Raw genomic sequence first — 25,187 nt, 5'->3', positions numbered from 1 at the left:
AAAATAACACACCCATTTTTATATTTGTTCTATCTCCCTCCTCTTGTTTTATTTAAAGCACATCTGTGTTATTTTGGGTTTGATTAATTTGCTGTTTATAATAAGATAAATAAAAATGCAGCTTAAATTAGTCAAGACCAAAAGGTAGGTATGGTAATTTACATTTGTATGATTACAGCTTTTAATTTAATAGGATTATACGGTGACATTCAATCAATCCTAAAATCATAAATCACACCGTCATGATTTGACCAATTTAATACAAGTTTGCACTGCACAACTTTATCCCTGCCTTGCTCATCAATCCATCCTTTATATATATATATATTTGAAAAACACAATCATGGTAATAGCAACATTTTTTAATATTAGAAAAATGAAATCATAATGAAGGCAACTCTGCTGCCACCTCAAAAGGGAGCATAACATAAATTAATAGTATGCACATATCATCAGGGTGATGATTTTGTTTGTTCTCTTGTACAACGCCACGTATTGCTAATTATCCATGTATCAAGTACAAGTATATTGGTACGAATACAACATAAAGAAAAACAAAGGAAGAATTTACATATACACATTTATAGGAGCATCTTAGGGGGCAATTAACTGTAAGCTGTTTGTTGAAGCTTTGGGCTTCACATCATACACAAGTTTGATATCTGCAGGCTTAGCTTGTGGATCTTCCTCTTGGAAGGGTACCTCAAATAACAGTGATTGGTACAAGCACACTTCATCTTCTTTGCAATAGTACACCTGGAAGGTCAAGTACCAAAGAAAATATTTGATTTTCATAGTTTTTCCATGATTTAATCTTTAATTTAATCTACAAAATCCTGGCAGACATGGAATAGCTAATAACCATTTAGACATCAACAACTCATATATAACTATCCTGCCTGCCTGTTCTTTTGGTTCGACCGGCTATGCTCTTTGGCATCAAAAGAATGTGCGGGGAAAGAAGGGGTAGGGAAAGAGAAAGAAGATATAAATTTCCATTTTTCCTAGAGTTATTGAGCTTGATTTTCATAGGCTACCTAATAGAAGCTTCCAACTACATAGCTGAGTTCGGCCATGAGTAACCCCTTTTGCTTAAAGGCTTTGCACTAAGCTTTGATGTCAATTGCTTTCATTGTGAGGATCAATAAACTTATAAGAATGCCCTACCCTACTGCATTGATACGCAAAAAATAATTGAAAAGCCCTGCAAACCCACTGGCTATGTGCTGCCACTATATGATATGCTAGCAGTCACAAGCAGTTATTGAACATGCTTCTGGTGGTGCCTATGTCTAAGCATTCAAAGGCACACGAGTTGTACTGATAAACAAACACGGGTCTACATCTCCTAAAACTGTAAAAATTCTATGCTTTCATCATGAGGAGTACCTTGCAATTAATCATCCCTGTAAAAGCCGAAGAAGTGGATCTTCTGAAATGAAGTTTTGTGGATCCCTCTGGACTAAGCTTTCCATCCAAGGGATCAATAGACACAGCATTTGCAGGTTCTATATCAACAGTGAACTTACTCTGTGCTTCCTGCAATTAGTATTAGGAGTCAAAAACATCTAGGAATATTCTTAGATGACAATAGGACTATTTTAACATGACAAAGATAGGGTTAGACCTATCGGTGAGTCATGTGTGCATCACTTTGGTGTGATTATGGGGGAAGGACAGATGAAGAAACCTTGGAGAAATGATACTCTTCAGGTAAAGAGATTTTAAGATACAAGTTCCCCTCACTGGATGAACCGCCATTAACAACGATGGTCTGTGTGTCAGCTGATGATCGTTTCCTAATGCGTCTCAAAGATTTGGACTTTGGTGTAGGAGGCTGAACTCCTTTCAGTTCTAAAGTAAGGATTTCAGCATTTTCCTTGTTCAAATCTAGATATCTGATCAGACTGTTGTTTGTATCAGCAATAATTAGTCTTCCTACAAATCAAATTGGGAAACACATTCAATACATGATTAACTTAAAAGTAGAAGACAATAAAGGTTATATGATGAAATGTTATCTATTCCAATAAGAATACACGTTTTTAGCTAGAACAAAAATTATGTCAAGCAATCGGCAAACTTGTCAGGCAAGTTCCTCTCTATTGCTGAAAAATCTTGGTTCAACTAATTGTAATGCATTAATATATCTAACAAATATGCTATAAAATAATTTTTTATTCTTCTTGTAATAATTCATCTAGTTCTAACACTTTGTTCTAGTATTAAAGGGGATTGCCTCAAGCAATCTGAGATCAGGAAATGAGCACTTGACACTGAATTCCAGGACTAAATCATGCTGTGGGATCACCATATACAAAGTTCTTTAATAACTCACTCCATGGGACGTACAGCTCAACCCTAGAACTAAATAAACATTATGGAGGTTACCTCTGTAAAGAAAGATATCTTTCAGAATTCCTGTGTGTGTAATGAAGTTCATGTAAATGGTAATAAGGTTAAAAAGATAAGTTATATGAAGGAAAAGAGTATAACCATTTTCTGCTTCAATGATCCCTGATGGTTCAGAAAGCTGCAAAGACCATAATAAATCTGTTAAAATGATGCTATTTTCGGTTAAAAGTGTGTAGAAAATTTCAAACATAACTTGCGACTGCATAACCTCTTCAATACGGTTACTTGTTAGCAGTTCTAACCTGAGCAGCAAGGGCCTTTCCATCCTTGAAACCAGCTTTGCCTGTCCCTGCCAGTGTTGTAACTCTTTTACTAGCTGGATCTAGCTTCTTGATCTGAAATTTCAAAACCATATGAAAGATAAACCGCAATTAATTTAGCCTGAAACAATTCCAGCCAGTTATCAAGTCAAAAATTTAAACGAAGTGGTAATTTGAACGTTGAGATACAGTGCATACTGAAATTTGTTTCTAAAAGTATATGTACTCGTTACATTTGAACCACACCAAATGTTTCTTTCAGGGTTTAAATTTCTATGCAAAGAGAAACCAAGTCCTCGATATTTAGCAGTTACAAATCCATAGCTTCTTAAATTTAGAAAGCCAGGGTTGAATAATATAATGAGCTTCACCATCTAATCAACAAGGTTCTTAATTCTAGAATACTGCATATGTTCCATACATACTGAGAGTATGTATTTGAGGAATAAAAGGGACCTTAATAATTAATCCACAAGGAAAAGGAGCTTTGGTTGCAGGAAAGCTTTGCATGTATTAGACAAACAAGTGAAGCACCACTCCTCTCACTAATCTTTAAATTGTACTAGTATGCAGAGCATTTTTGTAGCCTTTAAAAGGAATGTGAAGTTTTAAATGCTTCTTTCAAAAAAGGAAGAAGAAAGTTTTAAATGCTAAATTGATTAGCCTAAGTTGACACTTGATTTCAACAGTGGTTCTTTAACTCTAGAAAAATGACCTATAATATCATTATTTATATGCTGTAAATAACAAGGAGTTCAATCTTGATCTTACCATACTTGTAAGAGTAAATGCAGGGATGTACCTTGTGGTTATAACTGTCTGCTATATAAATCTGACCATCCTTTGCACATAAGACACCCAAGGGATGCTGAAGAAGTACATCAGACCCTATACCATCATGGTCTCCAAACTGCAAAGGGCAGTATGCATTGCAATGACTATCGGCATAACATAATGCCTCACCAAAATTTTACTAACTATAAACCTTAAATCTAATTTACTTTTTCATGTACTGCTTATCTGCTCTGTGTAATCTTTTAAGAAAGTTTTAAACTACAATACCCTGAACAAATTTTCAGAGAAAACTGGGTCACCACCAGCTAGCAGTCTTGATCCTCCTGTTTTCAGATCAAGAGCTCGAATGGAGCTACTCTCACTATCAGCAACATATGCCTCCATCAGATCTGAAAAGAAACATTTAAGTAAATGTTCCTTGAAATGATAAAAGAGCATCTAAAACATTTTAAGAAGGTTAAAGAAAAATGAAAATTATCAAGGTATTCCAAATATTACCAGGAGACAATGATATTCCAGAAGGTTGTGCAAAAGATGTGTTTGTAGAGCTACCTCAATGACAAGAAAATAAACATGTTAATGACAAATACATGCAGGTACCTGATATGTACATTTGTATAATATGAATGAAATGACATTATATGCTAGGCAATTTGAGAAAGTAGATAAATACAGAAAGACGGAAAACATGAAAAATGAAGTAGTAGTTGCTTCATGTATCAGTATTTTGGCCTTACCTTGATCCATTTAAGTTTCTTTCACATCCATTACCACTAAATGCCTTAGTAACCCCATCTTGTATGCTATGCTCCCAAATTTGGTGCTGGCCAGCCATTGCAACGTAGACCTTCTCATTGACAGGGTCAAAGCAGACATCCCAGGGAGAGTTAAGGAGCTGAAAGGAGATGGGTTCAAGTCTTTACTTGCAAGGAAAGAGAAAGTTGAGGAGATTTAACGCGCGGTTAAATATTTATACATGCATCATGGAGAAGATTAGCATTATGTAAAAAATATTATAAGAAAACATTTCACTTATCCAACTTGAAGGACATGAATAGTGTAGACAAGCAATCATATCAATCCATTTTAAAGTTCTGAAAGTCAAGGCGTTGGTGTCTTGCCTGAGAGGCTCCCTTTCCGCCTCCTGTGTAGTCAGAACCTTTTGTCTCATTTCCAGCAAGAGTTTGCACCTTCTCATTAACAAAATCAATTTCCCTACAATAACATTCATAAAACGGAAATAATGGATTAGTGTACAAATAGGAATCTTGGAGGAAAGAGAAAGCCTGAAACAGTAAAGTAGTAATTCTTTTAAATATTTTGTACACAAGAAGTACCCTGGATTTGTCTTGATGAAATAATGCACATTGTTCACATACAATTAGAAAAAGATAGTCACCATTCTTTCACCATCTCAATAACAGAAAATAGAAACTTGTCGGGCTTTCAAACAGTCAAATGTTAGCGTTCAAAATACGAAAGAGAAAACTATCAAGAGAGAAGCAGATGAGAGAAAACATAGAGAGAAAAGAGAGAAATTTGAGGAAGAAAAACTTGTACTATATTCATTTCTTGCCTTGTTGGTTACAACAGAAATGCTTAAAAGGAAAGAGAAAAGAAAACAGTTTGAAAGTTGGTTACTGCCAAACTGTCCGTTATTGGCTTAGCTCAAAAATGCCCTATTTCAATAAAACTCTTATATGCTCCGTTTTCATTAAAATGCTACACACCGTTTTTTATTTCATCTTTTAACTCGTAACAACTACCCCCTCCGTGTCGAGATCTTTGTCCTCAAGGATCAAACTGAGGATATTTGCTTCGCAATTGCTTGAGAGGTTCCCAGGTAGTATCATCCGGAAAAGAATCAACCCATTCTACCAGATCTTTAGTGATCGCATGATGTCCTTTCTTTACCACATGTCGATCAAGAATTCGAGCAGGTTCTTTGGCCCAGACACCATTGTTGTCAACTACAGGTAGACTGTCTTGGGTAGGAGCTGTTCCCACATGCTATTGAGTAATGACACATGAAAAGTAGGGTGTACCTTTGACCCAAGAGGGAGCTGCAACCTGTATGCTACCTTCCCTACCCGAGCTTCCACTGGAAATGGTCCAAAATACTTTGGGATAGTTTCTGGTTCCATCTTTTCTTGACTGAGTGCTGCCCATAAGGTTGTAACCTCAGGTAGACTAAATCCCCCACGTTGAACTGCCTTTCACTCTTGTGCTTATCTGCCTGATGTTTCATTCTATCTTGAGCTCGCTTAAGATGATATTACAGCATTTTTCTAGCAACTTCCCTCTATTGCAGGCTCTTATCAACCATGACTACTGGAGAGGCACCAAAAAAGTAAGGGTTATGGTGTGGAGGAGGTTGGCCATAGAGCGCCTCATATGGTGAGCTATGGATGGTTGAGTGATGGGTTGAATTATACCACCACTCTACTAAAGGTAACCACTGAAGCCAGTCACCAGGATGACATGCAGCGAAGATACCCCTGTAGACATCTGTTTAATTCCTCTGTTTGCCCATCCGACTCAGGGTGATAGGTTGTTGACAAGTGCACTTTAGTTCCCATCCTCTTGAATAAGTCCTACAAAAAATTGTTGACAAAAATTGTTCCTATCTGAAATGATCGAGTCAGGCAACCTATGCAAGTTTGAGCCACTGTTACCACTATGTAAGGGTACGCTAGAGCTAGAAAATGCCCTAATTTTGTGAGCCTATCGACTACTACCAGTATTATAGTTTTGCCTTTGGACTTAGGGAGACCTTCTATGAAGTCCATGCTAACTGAAGACCATGCCCTGTCTAGAATTGGCAATGGTTGTAGTAAACCTGGTTTGGCCATAGTCTCAGACCTGCATTTCTGACATGTAGAACATTCCCTGATCCAAAGCTTCACAACTTTAGTCATGCCTTTCTAGTAGATGATTAAAGCCATGCTATTTCTAGTGGCATGTACACCCGAGCGTCCCCCGATTGCACTCGCATGAAAATGTTGGAATAGGGCCCTCCTAAGATCCCCATCATTGCCTACAAAAATCTTTTCCTTTCTCCTAAAAATCTTCCATCCCAGGTGTATTTGGAGGATGATGCAAATTGGTTCTTGACCTCTTCACAGAGTTTCTGAAGCTTGCAGTCAGATTGGTAACACCAGTCATTTGCCAAACCGGAGTAGTTTTAATAGAGTTGTTTCTCGAAAGGGCATCAGCTACAACATTGCTTGACCTTTTCCTGTAAATAACTTCATAGTCATAGCCCAACATTTTTGCAACCCACCTTTGCTGAAATGGTGTGATAGCTTATTAGTTTGATATAACCCTCAAGCTTTGATGATTACTTCGAATCTTGAAGTGCCTCCCCACTAGATATACATGCCATCTTCTCACTACCATAAACATAGCTAACATCTCTTTCTCATATATCGACAATGCTTGATGTCTAACCCCCAACCCCTTGCTAAAAAATGCTATTGGTTTGCCTTGTTGCTGGAGAACAGCTCCTACACCAAACCCAAATACATTAGTGTCCATGCAAAATTCCAGCTGAAAGTCAGGCAAGGTCAACACAGGTGCTGCACATAGAGCATCTTTTAGCTGCTGAAATGCAAGCGTAGCTTGATTGTCCCATTGCCAAGCATTTTTCTTAAGAAGATTGGTGAGGGGTCTAGCCAAAAATCCATAATATCTGATGAATTGCTTGTAGCATCCAGTGAGGCCTAAAAAACTCCTCAATTCCTTAATATATGTGGGTGTAGGCCAATTGGCAACACAGGCCACTTTCCTTTTGTCCATGGCTACAGTCCCTTGTGTTATCACATGGCCTAGATACTCAACTTGTTCAGTTCCAAACGAACATTTGCTTTGCTTGACAAAGAGTGTGTGTTGACTTAGAATTTGGAAAACCACCATAAGGTGCTCTATGTGTTCATCCCAGCTTATTGAAAATACTAAAATGTCATAAAAAAACCAACACTATTTTTCTCAAAAAGGGCTTAAAGATAGCATTCATAAGTGCTTGAAAACTTGATGGAGCATTAGTGAGCCCAAAGGGCATTAACAAGGACTTATAATGCCCTTCATGAGTTTTAACGGCAGTTTTGTGGATATCAGCATCATTCATCCTTATTTGGTGATGATCCTGACCTGAGGTCCAATTTGGAGAAAACCATTGCATGACTTAGCTCATCCAACAACTCCTCAATGATGGGAATGAGAAATTTATCTTTTATGGTTAGCTGGTTAAGTTGTTTGTAGTCTACACAGAGCTTCCAGCTACCATATTTCTTTTTAACCATAACTATGGGTGAAGCAAAAGAGTTGATACTGTCTCTGATCACACCATGTGCAACATTTCCTGAATAATCTTTTCTATTTCAGCCTTCTGAATCGTAGGGTATCCGTAGGGTCGTATTTTGATCACAACATTCTCGTCCTTCAAGGGAATTTCGTGGTCTTGGGGTCTTGTTGGGGCCAGACCTACAGGGATCCCAAAGATGCCAGAGAAATCCTCCAAGAGTGTTTGTTTGCCTACATGAAGTTGAGGGTCATTTGCTTGTATGGACAATTAAGCAGTTGAAGTCATCAGCATTGTGCAAAGGCATAAAAGCTGATCAGTAGTGGAAAAAGATCCTGAAGATTGAGCTGCTGACATGACATGTATGCTACCAGGAAGAATACCCTACAAGGTGCAATGTTTTTCACCGAAATCAAACTGCATAGTTAATGACCCAAAATTCCAGGAGATGGGTCCTAGTGAGAGTAGCCAATGTATTCCAAGGACCAAATAACACCCTTTCAGAGGTAACAGCATAAAATCTGTGACAAACTAGAAATCCTCTCCCACTTAACTTTCCTACATGTTCCTCTAGTCATTAAGCACCTACCATCTGTTACAGTTACTTTTAACTGTTCCTGGTATTCTACAGGAAAAGGTAGTTTACTTACCAACCTTGTATCCAAAAAGTTATGGGTACTGCCCGAATTCCCTAACACAATGGCTTTGGTATTCCCCATAAGAGCTTTAAACCTCATTGTGTGGAGACCTTGTGACCCTTTCATAGCATGCAGCGGTATCACAAGCTCCTGTTGTTTGTCTTCCGTAGGAGGATCCTCTACCTAGTCAGAACATTCTTGGAAATCCTCTCCTTCTCCATTAGAATGAGATTCCAACAACACCTGGTATAACTGTCCTTTGACACATTTGTGACTAACATGGTACTTGGCTCTGCACAAAAAACATAACCCCTTTTGTTTCTTTTCAGTCATTAGAGCTGGGTTGATTCCTTTAGAGGATGCTCTAGGGCCATTAGTTCCACTAGAAGACCCTGTGGTAATAGTGACAAGAGCTCTAGATGTAACTAGTGAAACAACTCTACTTGGAGCAGCACTTTGTTTAACATTCGAACCAGACCAAAACCCCCTCCCAAGGGAAGTGTTCAAAATATCCTCCACTTGACTAGCTAAATGAAAAGCATCAACTAAGGTTTGAAGCTTAAATAGCTATAAATATTTTCTAATATCATGTTTCAAATTACTAATGAAAATACTTAAAGCATGTTGTTTAGGCAGATCTATATGGTTCAACAAGCTTAAAAATAAATCATGGAAATGCTCCATAGAATCTTGTTGCTTAAGGTTTACCAATTTTGACACGGGGTCTCTGAACTTCCTTGAGCCAAAACGTTCTCGCAAACTGATGGCATATCCTGGCCAATCTAACATATGCAACCCTCTATGTTTCTCGGCATGAAAGTGATGCCAGTCAAGAGCTTGACCGTCCAAGTTCAACATTAAAGTACGAACTCTGTCATTCTCAGGAACTGTTTCTGCTTTAAAAAAATTCTCCAACTTAGACTACCAAGCTTTGTAGTCAATCCCATCAAAATGAGGGTACCCTGCTCTGTAACTCTTCTCTTGGGACCCTCCTTGTGTAGGAACTGCTGGGGGTAGAGGAGCTTCAAGGGGTTCTTTTGGAGGGAACACTAGCGGTGGTCTTCCCAAAACACCCTTTTCTCGGTCTTTAACAATAGCATGAGTTGGCACAACAGGATTACCAAAATATTGCGTAAACAAACCGTGAAGCTTAGACCTGAGATGTTGAAGTTTAGATCTAATTTCTCCTGAAAACTCATCCTTAAATCCTTGCAGTCGATTTTCCAGTTTTGCGTCGAACTTAACATCCAACAGGGAGAGCTCTGCTTAAATCTTTTCCACCTCTTGCTGCAACACATAAACCTCCTTTTGTACATAGGTAGTTACTCCTTCACCGGCCATTGTGATCGGAAAGCTTTGATACCTTTGTTAGTGTTCAAAATACGAAAGAGAAAACTACCGAGAGAGAAAAAGAAAAGAGAAAACATAGAAAGAGAAGAGAGAGAAATTTGAGGAAGAAAACTTGTACTGTATTCATTTCATGCTTTGCTAGTTACAACAAAAATGCTTAAAAGGAAAGAGAAAAGAAAACCATTTGAAAGTTGTTATTGCCAGACTATCCGTTATTAGCTTAGCTCAAAAACGCCCTGTTTCAATTAAACTCTTATACACTCCATTTTCATTAAAATGCTTGCACCATTTTTTATTTCATTTTTAACTCGTAACATCAAATCATAGCAAGTTGCATACCTCAAAGCATGATTTTCAGTATCTGCAACATAAAGAAGATTCTTCTTTGCATTGTAAGCCAGGCCCTATAAAAGTATAATGACATAAGTTTAACAAAGACAAGGCAATAAAACCACAAGGAAAAAGAAAAAAAATTATATATATGTAGTCAACGTTACAAAATTGTCAATGACCATCGCAGTAATATTAACTAATCACCTGAGGGCGGTTAAATGTAGCATCATCAAAAGAACCATCATGTAAGCCCTCTTCTCCTGTGCTTCCAATTTGGACAATGAAGTTCCCATCTAAATCAGTCACCACCTGAAATCATGGTCCACATGCCACAATTTAATAAGATAAGAAAAGACTCAAAATAATTGGATGGCCCCAATAATGCAATTGTTACAAATAACTAACATTCTCTTATGACTAAAAAAGGAATCTCTTTACCTTTATGGAGTACAAGTCAGAAGAAACTAATAAAACTTTGCAACATATGGATATGCTAATATTACTCTTCCTAACATCAAGCACTTTTTCCATAGATGGCTCTGACTTTTGGAGATGTGCACAGGTGTCATGTGCATGGGCATGCATGTGAATGAACACGTTTCCAGGAACCTGAGTGCAAGTCAATTTGCATGTCATATCAATGAGTGAGAGATAGAAAACCTACTATGCGGTTATGGTTACTATCTGAAACGAAGAGCCGGTTGTTAAGAATATCTATCGCCAGCTTGCCAGGAAACTTTAAAGGAGATGTAAGCATGCGAGGATCATTGTCTTTTTCCAGGTTCAGTGGAATTGGTTTGTTGTCCAACAACTTCTTTTGATCATAAAAAATAAGAGCTGCTTCCACTAAATAATCAAGATCCTTTCAAGGAAAAAAAATAAAAACATATTAGCTCCATTCTCGTTTATATACCAACGGGTGAAGTAAGTTTAGTGTTTGTATTGCAACTTTGTAACCACAATTACAATAATGCTATTTTATTGCCAAAACTTGACTCCAACTTGACGTGAAAAAGTCATCCTAATGCAGTTGAGAAACCATTGCCATGAATTCAGACATCCAGTAAAATATGAACCGCAGTCATCCAATTTCGTAAAAGACTACGTGATTTATGGTTAAAGCTTTCATAATAAATGAGTATGGTTTAGAAATGAGAATTGACTAAACAGTAAAGATTTAATTATCAGAACGGTAGATTCCTCTAATACAACAATGAGCTCACACCAGTAGTTTTGAGTCCTCTCTAGTTCTATCTCTTTGCCCCCAATAATCAATTCATACCTTGAACGACAGAGCAGGTTTTGATTAAGTCATATGCTTTGGAACTATCAAAAGCACTGTTTAATGAAGATGCATAATTGATGACAAGTATAACACATTAACAGATTATTGAAATTATGCGACACAAATACAAAATGTTTTTAGAATGACCCTGTAATCAATGGTTCACTGTTGCTCACTGAGTTCCATAGTGCTAACTTAAATTGTGCTTTTGAAGAAGCATTTCAATATCCAGAAGTTGAGAAACTATATCATTCAGTTTTGAAGTCCTTTCGGTCCTTTTCACACTTCTGACCCCGTTCAAAATCTGCTTCACTATTGTCAATAATTCTTGGATATTAATCAACAATAAAAGCACACCCTAACATTCAAGCATGAATAAGGGACATATCTTCCTAATTTGCAATTACCTAAATTTTAGTTAGGTTTTACATCAATGGATATACGTACTTTCTAATTAAACGAACCAAAGTGCTTAAGTTTGTAATTCTGCATTGTTATTTCATCAAAGGATCAAATCACATGCATGGATATGCACAAGTGTTACATTTCTATTGTATGCTAATTAATGCTATGAATATACTTCATTTTTTTGAAAGGAAAACTGTGATGCAACATATTTCAGTAAGAAAAATGTGTCATCGTTACCTTTCTGTGGCCTTCACCTGCTATTTGTGCTAACAGCTTACCGTTGGGTCCAACAATGGCAAATGTAGGCCAAGAATTTACACCTAACTCTTGCCATAAATACATATCTCCATCATTGACAACCTAAATAATAGAACTCATACGGTAAGCTTCAAGAGAGTGAGAAAGAAAGGGAGAGAAAGAAATAGCAGACGATTTATTCAAAAAGATTATTAGTGGATGGATAAAATTATATATATGATATTAATTAGATATCAGGAAAAAGAGGAAAAAAATTCGAGACTTGCTCATATTAGTTATATCTTTGAACAAATAACTGTCTTGTAGTTCATATTATTTATATAAAAATGTATATATTTAGTCATGACTCATGACATGGATGTTTCTAGTTAAAAGAAATCAGTTCTTATATCCAGGATGAATTTGATATGGACGCTTTATTGCAATAGGAATTTTAGTTTTATTTATTATATCAGGTTTTATTAAGAGTTTTAGTTTTACTTATTTTCTCTATTATATTAGGTTTTTGTTTCTTCATAAACACTAAGTTAGGAATTCTATTTTATGTCAATTAGGACTCTTTCCTTTGTTATTAACCGTCTAAAAAAGGCTGCCAATATGAAATAAAGAAGCAAGCAATTATTCTATAAAAAAGAAACATTATTTTGAGAGGGGGTTCAATCAAAGACGAATATGCCTTTTGAGTAACCATAGGTCGAAGCAAGAATTCTTTTTCGTCTAGACCTGTGACTAGATCCTACGCCAAGGCACATAACAACTTGGTATCTGAGCCAACTGTCATGGGTGACGAAAAGACTTTGACAGCCAAGCTAGAGGCTTTCATGGAACAAATGGCTACAAGACAAGTATTAAAGGAGCAGGTGGTGATATTATCTCTTTTGGTCCAAAAGATAACAAAAGGAGATTTTGAGAAGAATAATGAAAAACAGGGCAGCAGCGGAGGCAGGAAAAGGAATATAGACTTGCAGCACGATGGGTGCATGGTGCCACGATACTCTAAGATGGAATTTCCCACTTATGATGGTGTTGGAGATCCTTTAGGGTGGTTGAAAAGATGCAAAAAATTTGTTGGCAATCAACAAACTAACAAAGAAGACAAAGTAAGCTTAGCATCATTCCATCTTTTAGGAGAGGCACAATTGTGGTTTGATCAAATGGAAGAAGAGGAGGCAAATCTTGATTGGAGGCACTTCAAAGAGTGTTGTCATATAAGGTTTGGGCCACCTATGAGTAATAATCCCTTGGGAGAACTAACCAACTTGAAACAAACTGGGACTGTAGAGGAATATCAACGTCAATTTCAATCACTATTGGCTAGGACTACTGATCTTAAACCTCGACAACAAGTAAACCTCTTTACTGCGGGGTTGATCGAGGAACTTTGAATTGATATTCAGATGCAACAACCGGAAAACCTTGGAGTTGCAATGAATATGGCTCGGACATTGGAACGTAAACAAAATGTCTCTTCCAAACTGTCATCTCGAGCCATCCTGAATTGGCCAACTTCCCAAAACTTTTGCAGCAATTCAATTATTCCAACAACTAAGAGCATTGCAAAGAGAGGGGGATAAACAACAGAACCAATAAGGAACAACGGAAAAATAGGTTCTTCTGCACCATTTATTAAAAGATTGACACAGACAGAAATGGCGGAAAGAAGGGCTAAAGGGCTGTGTTATAATTGTAACGAGTCTTATTCCAGGGGACACAAATGTAAAAGGTTATTTTGAATAGAAGTACCTGTTGAAATATGTATATATTTTAAATTTATTTAGATAGATAAATCTTATTTAGGTAGATAAGTTTTATTTATATTTTAGGAATATTTAATTTTATCTTTTAGTAGTTTATTAGAATAAGGGAACTATTTTCCCTCATGTTTTAGTAGTTTATTAGAATAAGAAAATTATTTTCTCAATTAGGATTAGGACTCTTTTCTCTATTTAAATTCAATTATTTAGTTAATAAAAAAGAGAACAATTTTATTAAATACTCTCTTGAAAACTTTCATGGCATCTGAGCTAGGTTATCTCTAATAGCATCATGATTAAAACATCCTTCATTGAAGATAAGAGATCCAGCAATCAAACAGAGGAAGAAAGTTTTACCGTTGAAACAACTAATAAAAATTATGAAGGCCAAAGTTCTCTAGAAGGGTCTCCTTTCACTAAGGAAAAATTAGAGCATCTACACAAGATTTTTCAATCACCACAATTTCGGATGAATTCTTATCTACCTAACTCATCCAATAATCCTTCTTACTCATTTGCCCAATCAGGTACTGATTTTTCTATTTTTTTCAATGCCAAGCCTTGTAAAACAAACACGTGGATCGTTGATTCTGGAGCTAGCGATCACATGACTAGTAGTCATTTTCTTTTTTTAACTTACACATCTTGTGCAGGAAACAAAAAAATCAAAGTAGCAAATGGGTCGTTCTCGGCAATAGCCGGAAAAGGCACTGTTAAAATTTTGCCTTCCTTGGTTTTACATGATGTTTTACATGTGTCAAATCTAGCTTGTAATCTCATATCAGTCAGTAAATTATCCCAGTCCTCGAATTGTCATGTTATATTTGACTACTCTATGTGTAAATTTCAGGACATATTCTCGGGGAAGATGATTGACAATGCTAAAGAATCTGGTGGAATTTACCTTCTTGACGACGATCATCTAAGTCAACCAATAACTAATTTATGTTTAAATTCTGCCTTTAGTTTTGATAAGGTTATGATTTGGCATTATAGGTTTGGGCATCCTAATTTTTACTATTTAAGATATTTGTTACCTGATCTATTTAAAAATAAAAGTTTTTTTCCATATCACTATGAATTTTGTAAATTGGCTAAACATCATCTGTCATTCTTCCCACCAAAAAAATATAAAGCTTCCAAACATTTTTCTTTAATTCATAGTGATGTTTGAGGACCTTTGAGAGTCTCAACTTTTTAAGAAAACGTTGGTTTGTCATATTTATTGATGATCATACTCGCATTAAGATAATTTTGAAGTTAAAAATGTGTTTCAATCTTTTTATGCTATGGTAAAAACACAATTTCGTGTGAGAATAGAAATACTTCGGAGTGACAATGGTGGGGAATTTTTTAGTAACCAATTAGGTGTTTCCTTAACTAAACATGGTATAGTCCACCAAAGCTCTTGTACAAATACACCACAATAAAATGGGGTTGCAGAAAGAAAAAAACTGACATGTTTTGGAAGTAACTACATATCTTATTTAAAAATAAAAGTTTTTTTCCATATCACTATGAATTTTGTAAATTGGCTAAACATCATCGGTCATTCTTCCCACCAAAAAAATATAAAGCTTCCAAACATTTTTCTTTAATTCATAGTGATGTTTGGGGACCTTTGAGAGTCTCAACTTTTTTAAGAAAACGTTGGTTTGTCATATTTATTGATGATCATACTCGCATTAAGATAATTTTGAAGTTAAAAATGTGTTTCAATCTTTTTATGCTATGGTAAAAACACAATTTCGTGTGAGAATAGAAATACTTCAGAGTGACAATGGTGGGGAATTTTTTAGTAACCAATTAGGTGTTTCCTTAACTAAACATGGTATAGTCCACCAAAGCTCTTGTACAAATACACCACAACAAAATGGGGTTGCAGAAAGAAAAAAACTGACATGTTTTGGAAGTAACTAGAGTCTTGATGTTCACTAGTCAGGGACCAATTTATCTTTGGGGTGAAGCCTTGTTAACAACTACATATCTTATTAATAGAATTCCTAATAAAACTCTAAACTATAGAACTTCTTTTAGTCTCTTTAAAGATAACTTTCCTAACTCTAAATTGATCACAGATTTATCCCTTCGAGTTTTTGGGTGTAGTGTTTTTGTTCATCTTCACAACTAAGGTAAACTAGATCCTAGAGCAAAAAAATGTGTCTTTGTTGGCTATGCTTCTAATAAAAAGGGTTATAAATGTTACAATCCAATTGATAGGAATATTATTGTTACCATGGATGTTACATTTGTTGAAATGCAATCTTACTTTGATTCTAATCTTCAGGAGGGAATTATAGTAAGGAAGATTCTATAATTGATCAAGAAAACACTACGAATATAGAACATAGGGATTCTAATAATGGAAAAGGCGAATTTATAATTAACACAGAAATTAGTGATGTTAATATTGTTAATGAAAAGGAGTATGAAGGTGTAGACTGTAGAGCCTGATCATGAGAATAAATAACAAACAAAAGAGTTAATTGTTTACTCAAGAAAAAATCGAAATTAAGAAAGTGGAATCAAACAGATTTATCATCAAGAATCCGACCCGTAAGATCTTGTCAAAAGTTCAGGTAAAGCTCATAATCCAACGTATGAATTTTTTGATTTAGACATTCCAATTGCTAAAAGAAAAGGTGTTAGAAATGTTGTCAAATATCCTATATCTAACTTTGTATCCTATAAAGCCTTGTCTTCGACATTCTCAACCTTTGTTTCGTGTCTCGATACTGTGAAAATACCTAAAAATGTGAAAGATGCTTTACAAGTTCCTGAGTGGAAGGAGGCTATTTTAGAGGAGATACGCGAGCTTGAAAAAACAAGTACATGGGAAACAGTGGAATTACCTGTAGGGAAAAAACTGTAGGCTGTAAATTGGTGTTCACAACCAAATTCAAATCGGATGGATCTTTAGATAGATACAAAGTCCGACTGGTGGCTGAAGGGTACACACAAACATACGGGATAAATTATCTTGAAACATTTGCTCTAGTAGCCAAATTAAGTTCTGTTAGAGTTCTTTTATTAATTGTTGTTAATCTTGATTAGTCCTTACAACAACTACATGTGAAGAATGCTTTCCTAAATGAGAAACTTGAAGAAGAAGTTTACATGGATCCTTCTCCAGGTTTTGAAGAAAAATTTGGAACTCGAGTATGTAAGCTCAGGAAATCTTTGTATGGTCTAAAGCAGTTTCCTCGAGCTTGGTTTGAACGGTTCACTCAAGTTGTTAAAAAATAAGGTTACTCACAAGGGCAAACTGATCATACAATGTTCTATCGACACTCACAAAGAGGTAGAATAGTAGTTATTATAGTTTATGTCGATGATATCATTCTTACAGGAGATGATGTGGATGAAATAAGGCATCTCAAGGAGCATCTAGCTTGGAGTTTGAGATCAAAGACTTGGGTCCTTTGAAATATTTTCTTGGAATGAAAGTTGCTCGATCAAAGAAGGGTCTTGTGGTCTCTCAAAAAAAATATGTTATTGATCTTTTAAAAGAGGTTGAGATGAGTGGTTCCCACCCAGCTGACATAACAATTGATCCAAATGTAAAATTCGAAAATAAAGAAGGTCGATTAGTTAATAAATGATAGTACCAAAGATTAGTTGGTTAGTTAATTTACTTATCACATACAAGGCCAGACATAACTTTTACAGTAAGCTTAGTGAGTCAATTTATACCCTCCCCAATGGAGGAACAAGAAGAAGCAGTGTTTTAGATTCTAAGATACTTGAAGAGTTCACCTGGAAATGGGTTATTTTTCAAGAAATCCGAACAAAGAGGAATTGAAGCTTATACAAATGCAGATTGGGCAGGCTCAATAACAGATAGAAGATCTACATCAAGATACTGTACATTTGTTTGGGGAAACCTTGTGACTTGGCGAAGCAAAAAACAAAGTGTTGTAGCAAGAAGTAGTGCAAAGGCTGAGTTTAAATCAATGGCTCAAGGAATTTGTGAAATGATATGTTTAAAAAGAATTATGGAAGAGCTGAGGAAACCAATAACTTCACCAATGAAGTTGTACTATGATAGCAAAGCTGCCATTAGTATTGCTCACAACCTAGTCCAACATGACAGAACTAGACATGTTGAGATTGATAGACATTTTATCAAGGAGAAGATTGAAGAAGGCCAAGTGTATATGCCGTTTGTCCCTTCAAAACAACAGATTGCTGACATACTCACCAAAAGGCTCTTTAGAACAAGCTTTGATTTTCTTGTAAGCAAGTTGGGCATGATTGATATATGCACCAACTTGAGGGAAGGTGTTGAAATATGTATATATTTTAAATTTATTTAGATAGATAAATCTTATTTAGGTATATAAGTTCTATTCATATTCTAGGAATATTTTATTTTATCTTTTAGTAGTTTATTAGAATAAGAGAACTATTTTTCCTCATGTTTTAGTAGTTTATTAGAATAAGGGAATTATTTTCCCAATTAGGATTAGGAATCTTTTTTATATTTAAGTTCAGTTCTTTAGTTAATAAAAAAGAGAACAGTTTTATTAAATACTCTATTGAAAACTTTTAGTACCATATGTTGAAGGCAAGCAAGATGATGATGAGATAGATGATTTTGGATAAGTTCTGAAGTTTATTCTGAATTTGAGCTTGAGGACAAGCTCAACTCCGAGAAGGGGAGTAATGATATGGATGCTTTTATTACAATATAAATTTTAGTTTTATTTATTATATCAAGTTTTATTAAGAGTTTTAGTTTTACTTATTTTCTCTATTATATTAGGTTTTTGTTTCTTCATAAACTCCAAGTTAAGAATTCTATTTTATGTCAATTAGGACTCTTTCCTTTGTTATTAACAGTCTATAAAAGGCTGCCAATATGAAATAAAAAGACAAGCAATTATTCTATAAAAAAGAAACGTTATTTTGAGAGGGGGTTCAGTTAAGGACGAATTTGCCTTTTGAGTAACTATAAGTCAAAGCAAGAATTCTTTCTCGTCTAGACCTGTGATTAGATCCTACGCCAAGGCACATAACAAAATTACAGACTTGGTTTTACCAAGAAACTACCTACCTGATATTTAGTTCTATGATACCAAAGTACATCGAAAAAGTTTAGGATTCAACTTAATGAACAATTCAAATATTCAACTTACAGGATGTGTGATGCCATAGCGCAATACTGCATTACGGATGGCCTCTAAATCCTTCTCATTATCAAACTTTGCCGAATGCACTCCAATAACCGTGAACTGTAGAAATACCCACACAAGAAACAATTTGATACAAGAATACAGTTAAAGATAGGGATGGCAATGAAACGCGATGGCGGCAGATAGTGCTAAATCCACTACTGATCCATAATTGGCACACTTTGCTCCACCACTTGCCTCGCTCCACTGTAGATATATAATCTTGAAAACCACTACTAACTCCATGGATATTGGATGTATCCATCCCCAGCCCACTCCACTCCGCTCCACTTCAATTTAATTTTTACTAGTTATCTTTAATTTTTTTCAATCTTTTTAAAATCAAGTAAATATTTAAACATAATCCTTCAAAAAAATATTTAAACATAAAATACACGATTTTTTCTATATTACATCATTACATTTTTACCCTTTTAATAGTTTATATATACAAGGATAGAATGGTAATTTTATATAGTGGAGCAGGTTGAGGCGGGGCAAATAATTACTAAAACTACTCTATACCCACTATCCAAAAGAAAAAATCCACCCCGCCCCTTCTTGCATCCACTTTTCAAACAAAAAATCCACTCTATTTTGTCATCCCTAGTTAAAGATTAGCATCCACTGATAACTCAGAAACTAATTACAATCAGTATATCAATATCAAGTAGTTAGATTGCATGCAGTATGTGTGTCCTTATCTTTTCCCTACTGTGGCTCAAATCTCGATACTCTTACTTTTACCACAAATGTTTTACATAGATATTGAATTACCACTAATCCCAATTACATAGGGTTCACCTTAGAGAACCTTTGTTCACCTGCAATTTTCCCTAATCCCATAATGTCAATCATCAATCTAACTCCTCCAGAACCATGTGTTTGCCGTTTTCTTTCAAGTTCCAAGTGCACATGCATTAATTGTGGGCAAAACTAACCCAAAAAAGCAACTTGGAAAATTGATAAGAAAATATCACAATGGAAATTATAAAACAGACAATAGATGAAACATATTGCATCTAATGAGAAGATAAGATCTTACAGGCTTAGCTTTGTATTTCTTCTCCAAAAAGTCTAGATCTGGTAAAACATGCATGCAATTTATACAGCAATAGGTCCAGAAGTCCAGCAAAACTACTTTTCCTTGCAAATCCTGCTCAAAACATATTAAATCATGGGAATGAGGTTATAGTTCTCATATTGACGTGTATTATTCCAAGCCATGAGTAAAAATTTGTGTTAAACTGATGATTTTTCTATTAGCTGAGCTAGTCTTGATATCCCAAATGGAACCAAATACAGATGATGTATTTTCTTGAAATTAGCCACAACCATATTAGTTGTGAATATTCCATACCTTTCACGATTAATAGCCATTTAGTTTCAATCCTGGTTAATAATAAGCCAATGCTGAGATTCCATAACTTGAAAGCTTGCAGTAAACTGATATTGCTTTCCCCTTAAACATTTCAGTTTGAGCATGAAACTCTTGACATATATTAAAGCCTACATAACATGTACATCTATGGTTGGAACGTGTCCTAAGAATTTACCCTTTGAAACTGAAGTGGTGCTGTATTCAGCCAGTCAAGCTTTGCTGGAAATTCTGGCACTTTTGGAGCAGTTCCCCTTAAAAAGTGAAAGAAGATATATTTAAACAGATTAAGCATAAAATATACGAAAGGCATTTAAAGAAAAGAGGATGAATAAAAGTGAATGAAATAAATGATAAGGATGCATTATTAACAGTGGAGAAAGAAACTTCTTACCTGGATTCGAGATCAGATATATAGTTCACAAATTGTTGAATCCTTGCAGAATGCGATTCATCTATAACCAATCAAATGGCAGTTAGTTTGAGACTATGGCTTAAAAATAACTTGAGCAAATTATCTTGTTAACTAAAATCAATTGGTTAAGTGGAGGGCCCAATTTGAACATAATACCACAAGAAACCCTAGACTTAAAATATGTGAGATATCACCACATAACAACATTATCCTCACATGTAGCTGAACGAAGGCCTACACATAGACAACCTCATATGGGGTAACAACAAATGAAAGATAATGCCACATAACACTTATCATATAGAACTTATGATACCCCGAGAAACCTAAGATTTAACATATGTAAGATAAGGCCATTTAATGCTTCTCATAGAACATATTGAGCAAATATAAAACTAGAAGCACAAGAATATGACACTAGCACTAAAAAGAATTCCATGACAATTAACACATACTTTACCTTCAGTGGGTCCAAAAAATGGGTTCTTGGCTGCAAACAACATATTCCAAATAGCTTTCGGTGATGCATATTGCATTGCCTGTGAGAAGAGTCAGAGCCATTGCACACACATATATCATACAATAACAAAAAAAAAAACAAACACAAGGATTATAATGCCATTCCTAGGCAGTCATATGGTTATAATGCTTGCAGTCTACAACAATTTCAACAAGATGCAGTCTCCAGCATCCTTGTTCAACTAAGTCAGTTATACCTTCCAGTTTGAAACAGCAAAGTAGAGACAAGATAAAGCAATGCCCAAACTTCCATATCTCAATATGTCTCGCCTAGAACCCTGCAACCTGTCCATAAATTATTTCTGCAACCTCAAGATGAAGTAGTTTCATTAACTCCTATGCTTATGATAACAGAAATTCAGTGATAAAATTTTATGCTGATGGCTGAAACTTTTCTTGTATGTTAAAAATTGTAAGCTAATTACAGACATTACATGGCTTGAGTTGAATACTTACTAGATTTTGAAGAGGCACCCAAAATTGATAAAGAAAATATTTTCATCTATAAAGCAATATACATCTTAAAGCAGCATGCTGAGATTTTAAGCAAACTAAAAGAAATTGAGGAGGAAGAAAATTTTAAAATTTTAATTGATAAGAGACAATGTAAGTCTAGAGTTTTGAACACATATGGGTCATATCTTACCCCTGAAGGGAGAAGACCTCATTGCTAGGAACATCCACACCAGGGGTTGATCCATTTCGAGTTCTTTCATTGAGAATCCTTGATGGATTTTGTTCAGTAACTTGCAGAAACCGCATATTCTGCACCATCTCATCTGCAATGATATTTATTTATTAGAACTTTATATGCCAAATCTACAAGCCTTAGTGATCAATCGGGAAAAGAATGGCTTCAGGGATACCCAATGCTGCTTAGTTTAAAGGTGATTGTTTTTCTCATTATTTCATCAAATTCAAGATCAAAATTTAGTAGTATTAGCTTGTTGGTGCACAAGGATGGACTTTATCAATAGAATTGAAAATTTTCCACTACATAGGAGACAAATTACAACAGCGAATGTATCATGTGCTTCCATAAAAAAAACAAAAAGAATGCTAAAAAGCATCATCATTTTACAATGTTAATGGTACAAAATGACATTTGCACCATATTCTCAGGACAACAGACTATAACCACCTGAGCCACCACTGAGAATATCATCAAGTGAAACACTTCCAATATCATTTCTGATAATTGATGGACCAGCAGGTTTTAGAGTCTCTTCTGTCAATGTAGTTGTCACAGCTATGCATCTGCAGGCAGTGGAGAATGATTAGAATTACTATAAAGTTACTCCATTTCTGTATGACGAGAGAAGCAAATGGTAAACAAGCACAACCTAAACATTAATCTATATGTTAAAAAAAGGGAAAAGCAGGTGATTTTGATACAACATATTAATCATGTAAGCAAATCATATTCTTCTCCCAAGTTGAAAGTGTGAAAAGAAAATAAAGAAGGAAGTAAAGAGCAAAGTAAATAGAAACAAACATGAATATAGATCACTTACCTCATTTTTGCTGCATTAGCAGCCTGTACTCCAGCCAAAGCATCTTCAATAACAAGACACTGGCAAATATAGGTAGAGGTCATATTTCCCAGCAGAAGAATTACAATGGAACTTTAGGAAACGAAGAATTTTAAAAACAGAAGCTCTGCAGTATTATTGTAACAAGAATATAAAATTCTCCAAGCAAGTCATAAAGCTATCAAAGTTCAGCTAACAGACAGTGTACACCACCCACAAGAGAAATGGGAAGTATGTTAGGTGCATGAGACATGGCAAAATCAGTAAGTTTTTAATACTTTTTGGCACACAAAGAAGAAAAATACATTTTCTATTTCACATAAATTCCAATAAAAATTGCAAAGAAAAATAAATGCTGCAATATCACCATTCTCATGCAGCGTAACTTTGGTCAATGAAAAGGGAAGAAAATAGTTGCAATTGGTAGAGGGGAGAGAACTAGATATACCTCATCAGGGGAAACGTCTAATATCTTTGATGCAGCTAAGAAAATATCTGGAGCAGGTTTCAGATTCTCAAAAGCATCTGCTGACACAATAGCATCGAACCTGATATATAAAGGCTAGAACCATAATAAGAACAAGAAAAAAAAAAAACAGATTGATGCTGCAAAGCTAAAAATGTAAATATACAACCAATATATTCATCCAAACAACTATATTAGGTTGGCAGTTGGCTTACATTGATAAGGGCAATCCAGCAGCAGCTAAGTTAGCATCTACCTTGACACGATCAGCACTGGATGCAACAGCCACTTTTAGGCCTTTGTTTTTACACTGTCACACAGAATATTCCATCATATGATCATAAACCTGAGGTGACATCATTATCTCTCCAGTGACAATTGGCTTACGTACCTCATTAATGAGCTCAAAAGCACCTGGAAATCCTATTCCAGAATTAGGTTTTGCATACTACAAGAAGGAAAGAACTTTTTGTGTGAAAATTTGTTCACTGAAAAACACTAAAAATGGGCATTGTATGATTGTCCTTTCATAAGAAGAAAGAATAACTCTCCATATAAAAACTAAGTGCTGATTACCTTATCAAGATATATCTCAAAGAATCTCTTTTTTGCTGCCTCAGTGTTAAATTCTTTAACACCCTTAACAGAAGCAACGCCTCCTAAAAAGTTTGCTTCACCTGGTATATCAGTGAAGTAGAAATATGCAGGTAAAGTTAACAGCTCTTCATGACATCAAAATTAATTGACAATAAATCAGAAGAACTATTTGTCGCAGATTTACATATTTATGAAGAACTCTTTGAAACACATTTACTTCTTAATCAGCACCATACAATTAATCACCTACATTCCTCAAAATTCATACTTTTCCGAATCACTCAAATTTATGGAAGACTATCCATAACAGGAGAAACTTAAAATAAATATCAAGGGATCAAACTAAAATTTTACCCATTCCAGTGAAAGGAGCAAAGTCCTCCGCAATGACTTGGACACCCATCTCTGCAAAAACATCAACAGCAGCCTTTCTAGAAGGGTTCTCACTATTGCACAACACTCCATCCATGTCAAAAAGTACAGCTGTCACCTTGCCCCACTCTTGTTTACTAGTTTCTTTCACATTCTTTTCTTCCACCTTAACACATGCCTTTACCACCATTTTCCTTGTAAAAATTCTGCACTTGGATCTCCATTGAAAGAAGGAGGTTGCTGTTGAGATGGGTTTGGGTGATGAGAAGAAGGAGAGCTTTGTTGGATCAGATAGAGCAGTTGGAGTTGACAATAGTCTCACGGCCATAGCACAAACTCAGTTTTCTGTTTGAGTGGCGGTAACTGGCTCCTGGAAAGGAGCTTTTCAGGATTAAATTGTTTGGGTTTTTTTTGGTGGACTAAATCATCCTTGATGTAATTAAAACAGACCTTTGATTTGTTGGGCTAGTTGTCCTTGTAGTGCACTGAAAATGGTTGGATGGTGTTTATACTATAAGTAGTGGTGGAGATGAAGCTTCGTCTTCTGCTGATTATTTATTTGGTTGCCAATAATTGGTGCTTTATCCAATGCATTTGTATGGGTCTTAGTGACATTAAACTAGTGACAGGGGCCCACTAAAAATAGATAATGATAATTGGAGTAAAATTTGGTAAATACTCCATAATAAGTGTTTCCTCACCGTTAATATAAAAGGAAGTATTGTATGAAATTATGGTTACACCTAATTTTATCTCTTTTCAATAGAAAAATAATTAATTTTTAATTTTTCTTCTTTTAATATAATATATATATATAAATAAAAGATAATTGTTGTTTACCTTGAGGATTTAAATATTATTTTTAAAATATAAAAAATTAATTTTAAAAAAATTGAGATGAAAGATATTATAAAAACAAAATTTTGTTTCGGCCTATA

The 25,187-nt window shown here is 35.3% G+C and overlaps 1 protein-coding gene across 3 annotated transcripts; it reads right to left on the bottom strand.

The window, feature by feature from the left end:
* Positions 1 to 388: 388 nt before the first annotated feature.
* LOC107903827 (protein SUPPRESSOR OF QUENCHING 1, chloroplastic) lies at positions 389 to 24,813 on the bottom strand. 3 transcript variants are annotated; one of them, XM_016829998.2, is made up of 28 exons: positions 24,232 to 24,813; positions 23,857 to 23,957; positions 23,672 to 23,728; positions 23,496 to 23,590; positions 23,263 to 23,362; positions 22,797 to 22,855; positions 22,424 to 22,539; positions 21,929 to 22,061; positions 21,480 to 21,567; positions 21,224 to 21,302; positions 20,743 to 20,803; positions 20,527 to 20,602; positions 20,016 to 20,126; positions 18,935 to 19,030; positions 12,022 to 12,144; positions 10,756 to 10,953; positions 10,296 to 10,400; positions 10,098 to 10,162; positions 4,592 to 4,685; positions 4,208 to 4,365; positions 3,969 to 4,018; positions 3,738 to 3,859; positions 3,478 to 3,585; positions 2,658 to 2,750; positions 2,497 to 2,533; positions 1,691 to 1,938; positions 1,390 to 1,539; positions 389 to 756 (listed from the first exon to the last, which is right to left on the bottom strand). In XM_016829998.2, the coding sequence occupies exons 1-28, from the start codon at positions 24,575 to 24,577 to the stop codon at positions 595 to 597; spliced, it is 3,231 nt and encodes a 1,076-aa protein (XP_016685487.2). In that variant the 5' UTR covers positions 24,578 to 24,813; the 3' UTR covers positions 389 to 594. The 3 variants fall into 3 exon arrangements, 2 of the variants coding, with proteins under 2 accessions (XP_016685487.2, XP_016685489.1); XM_016830000.2 differs by lacking the exon at positions 389 to 756 and having other exon boundaries at positions 1,398 to 1,539; positions 1,628 to 1,938; XR_001685973.2 differs by lacking the exons at positions 389 to 756; positions 1,390 to 1,539 and having other exon boundaries at positions 1,835 to 1,938; positions 2,624 to 2,750.
* Positions 24,814 to 25,187: the final 374 nt, after the last annotated feature.

Source organism: Gossypium hirsutum, chromosome A13 (assembly GCF_007990345.1).
Source record: "Gossypium hirsutum isolate 1008001.06 chromosome A13, Gossypium_hirsutum_v2.1, whole genome shotgun sequence".
In the NCBI taxonomy this organism is placed as follows: Eukaryota; Viridiplantae; Streptophyta; class Magnoliopsida; order Malvales; family Malvaceae; genus Gossypium; species Gossypium hirsutum.
The sequence above is the reverse complement of the archived record's forward strand: the minus strand, read 5'-3'. Positions and strand labels throughout refer to the sequence as shown.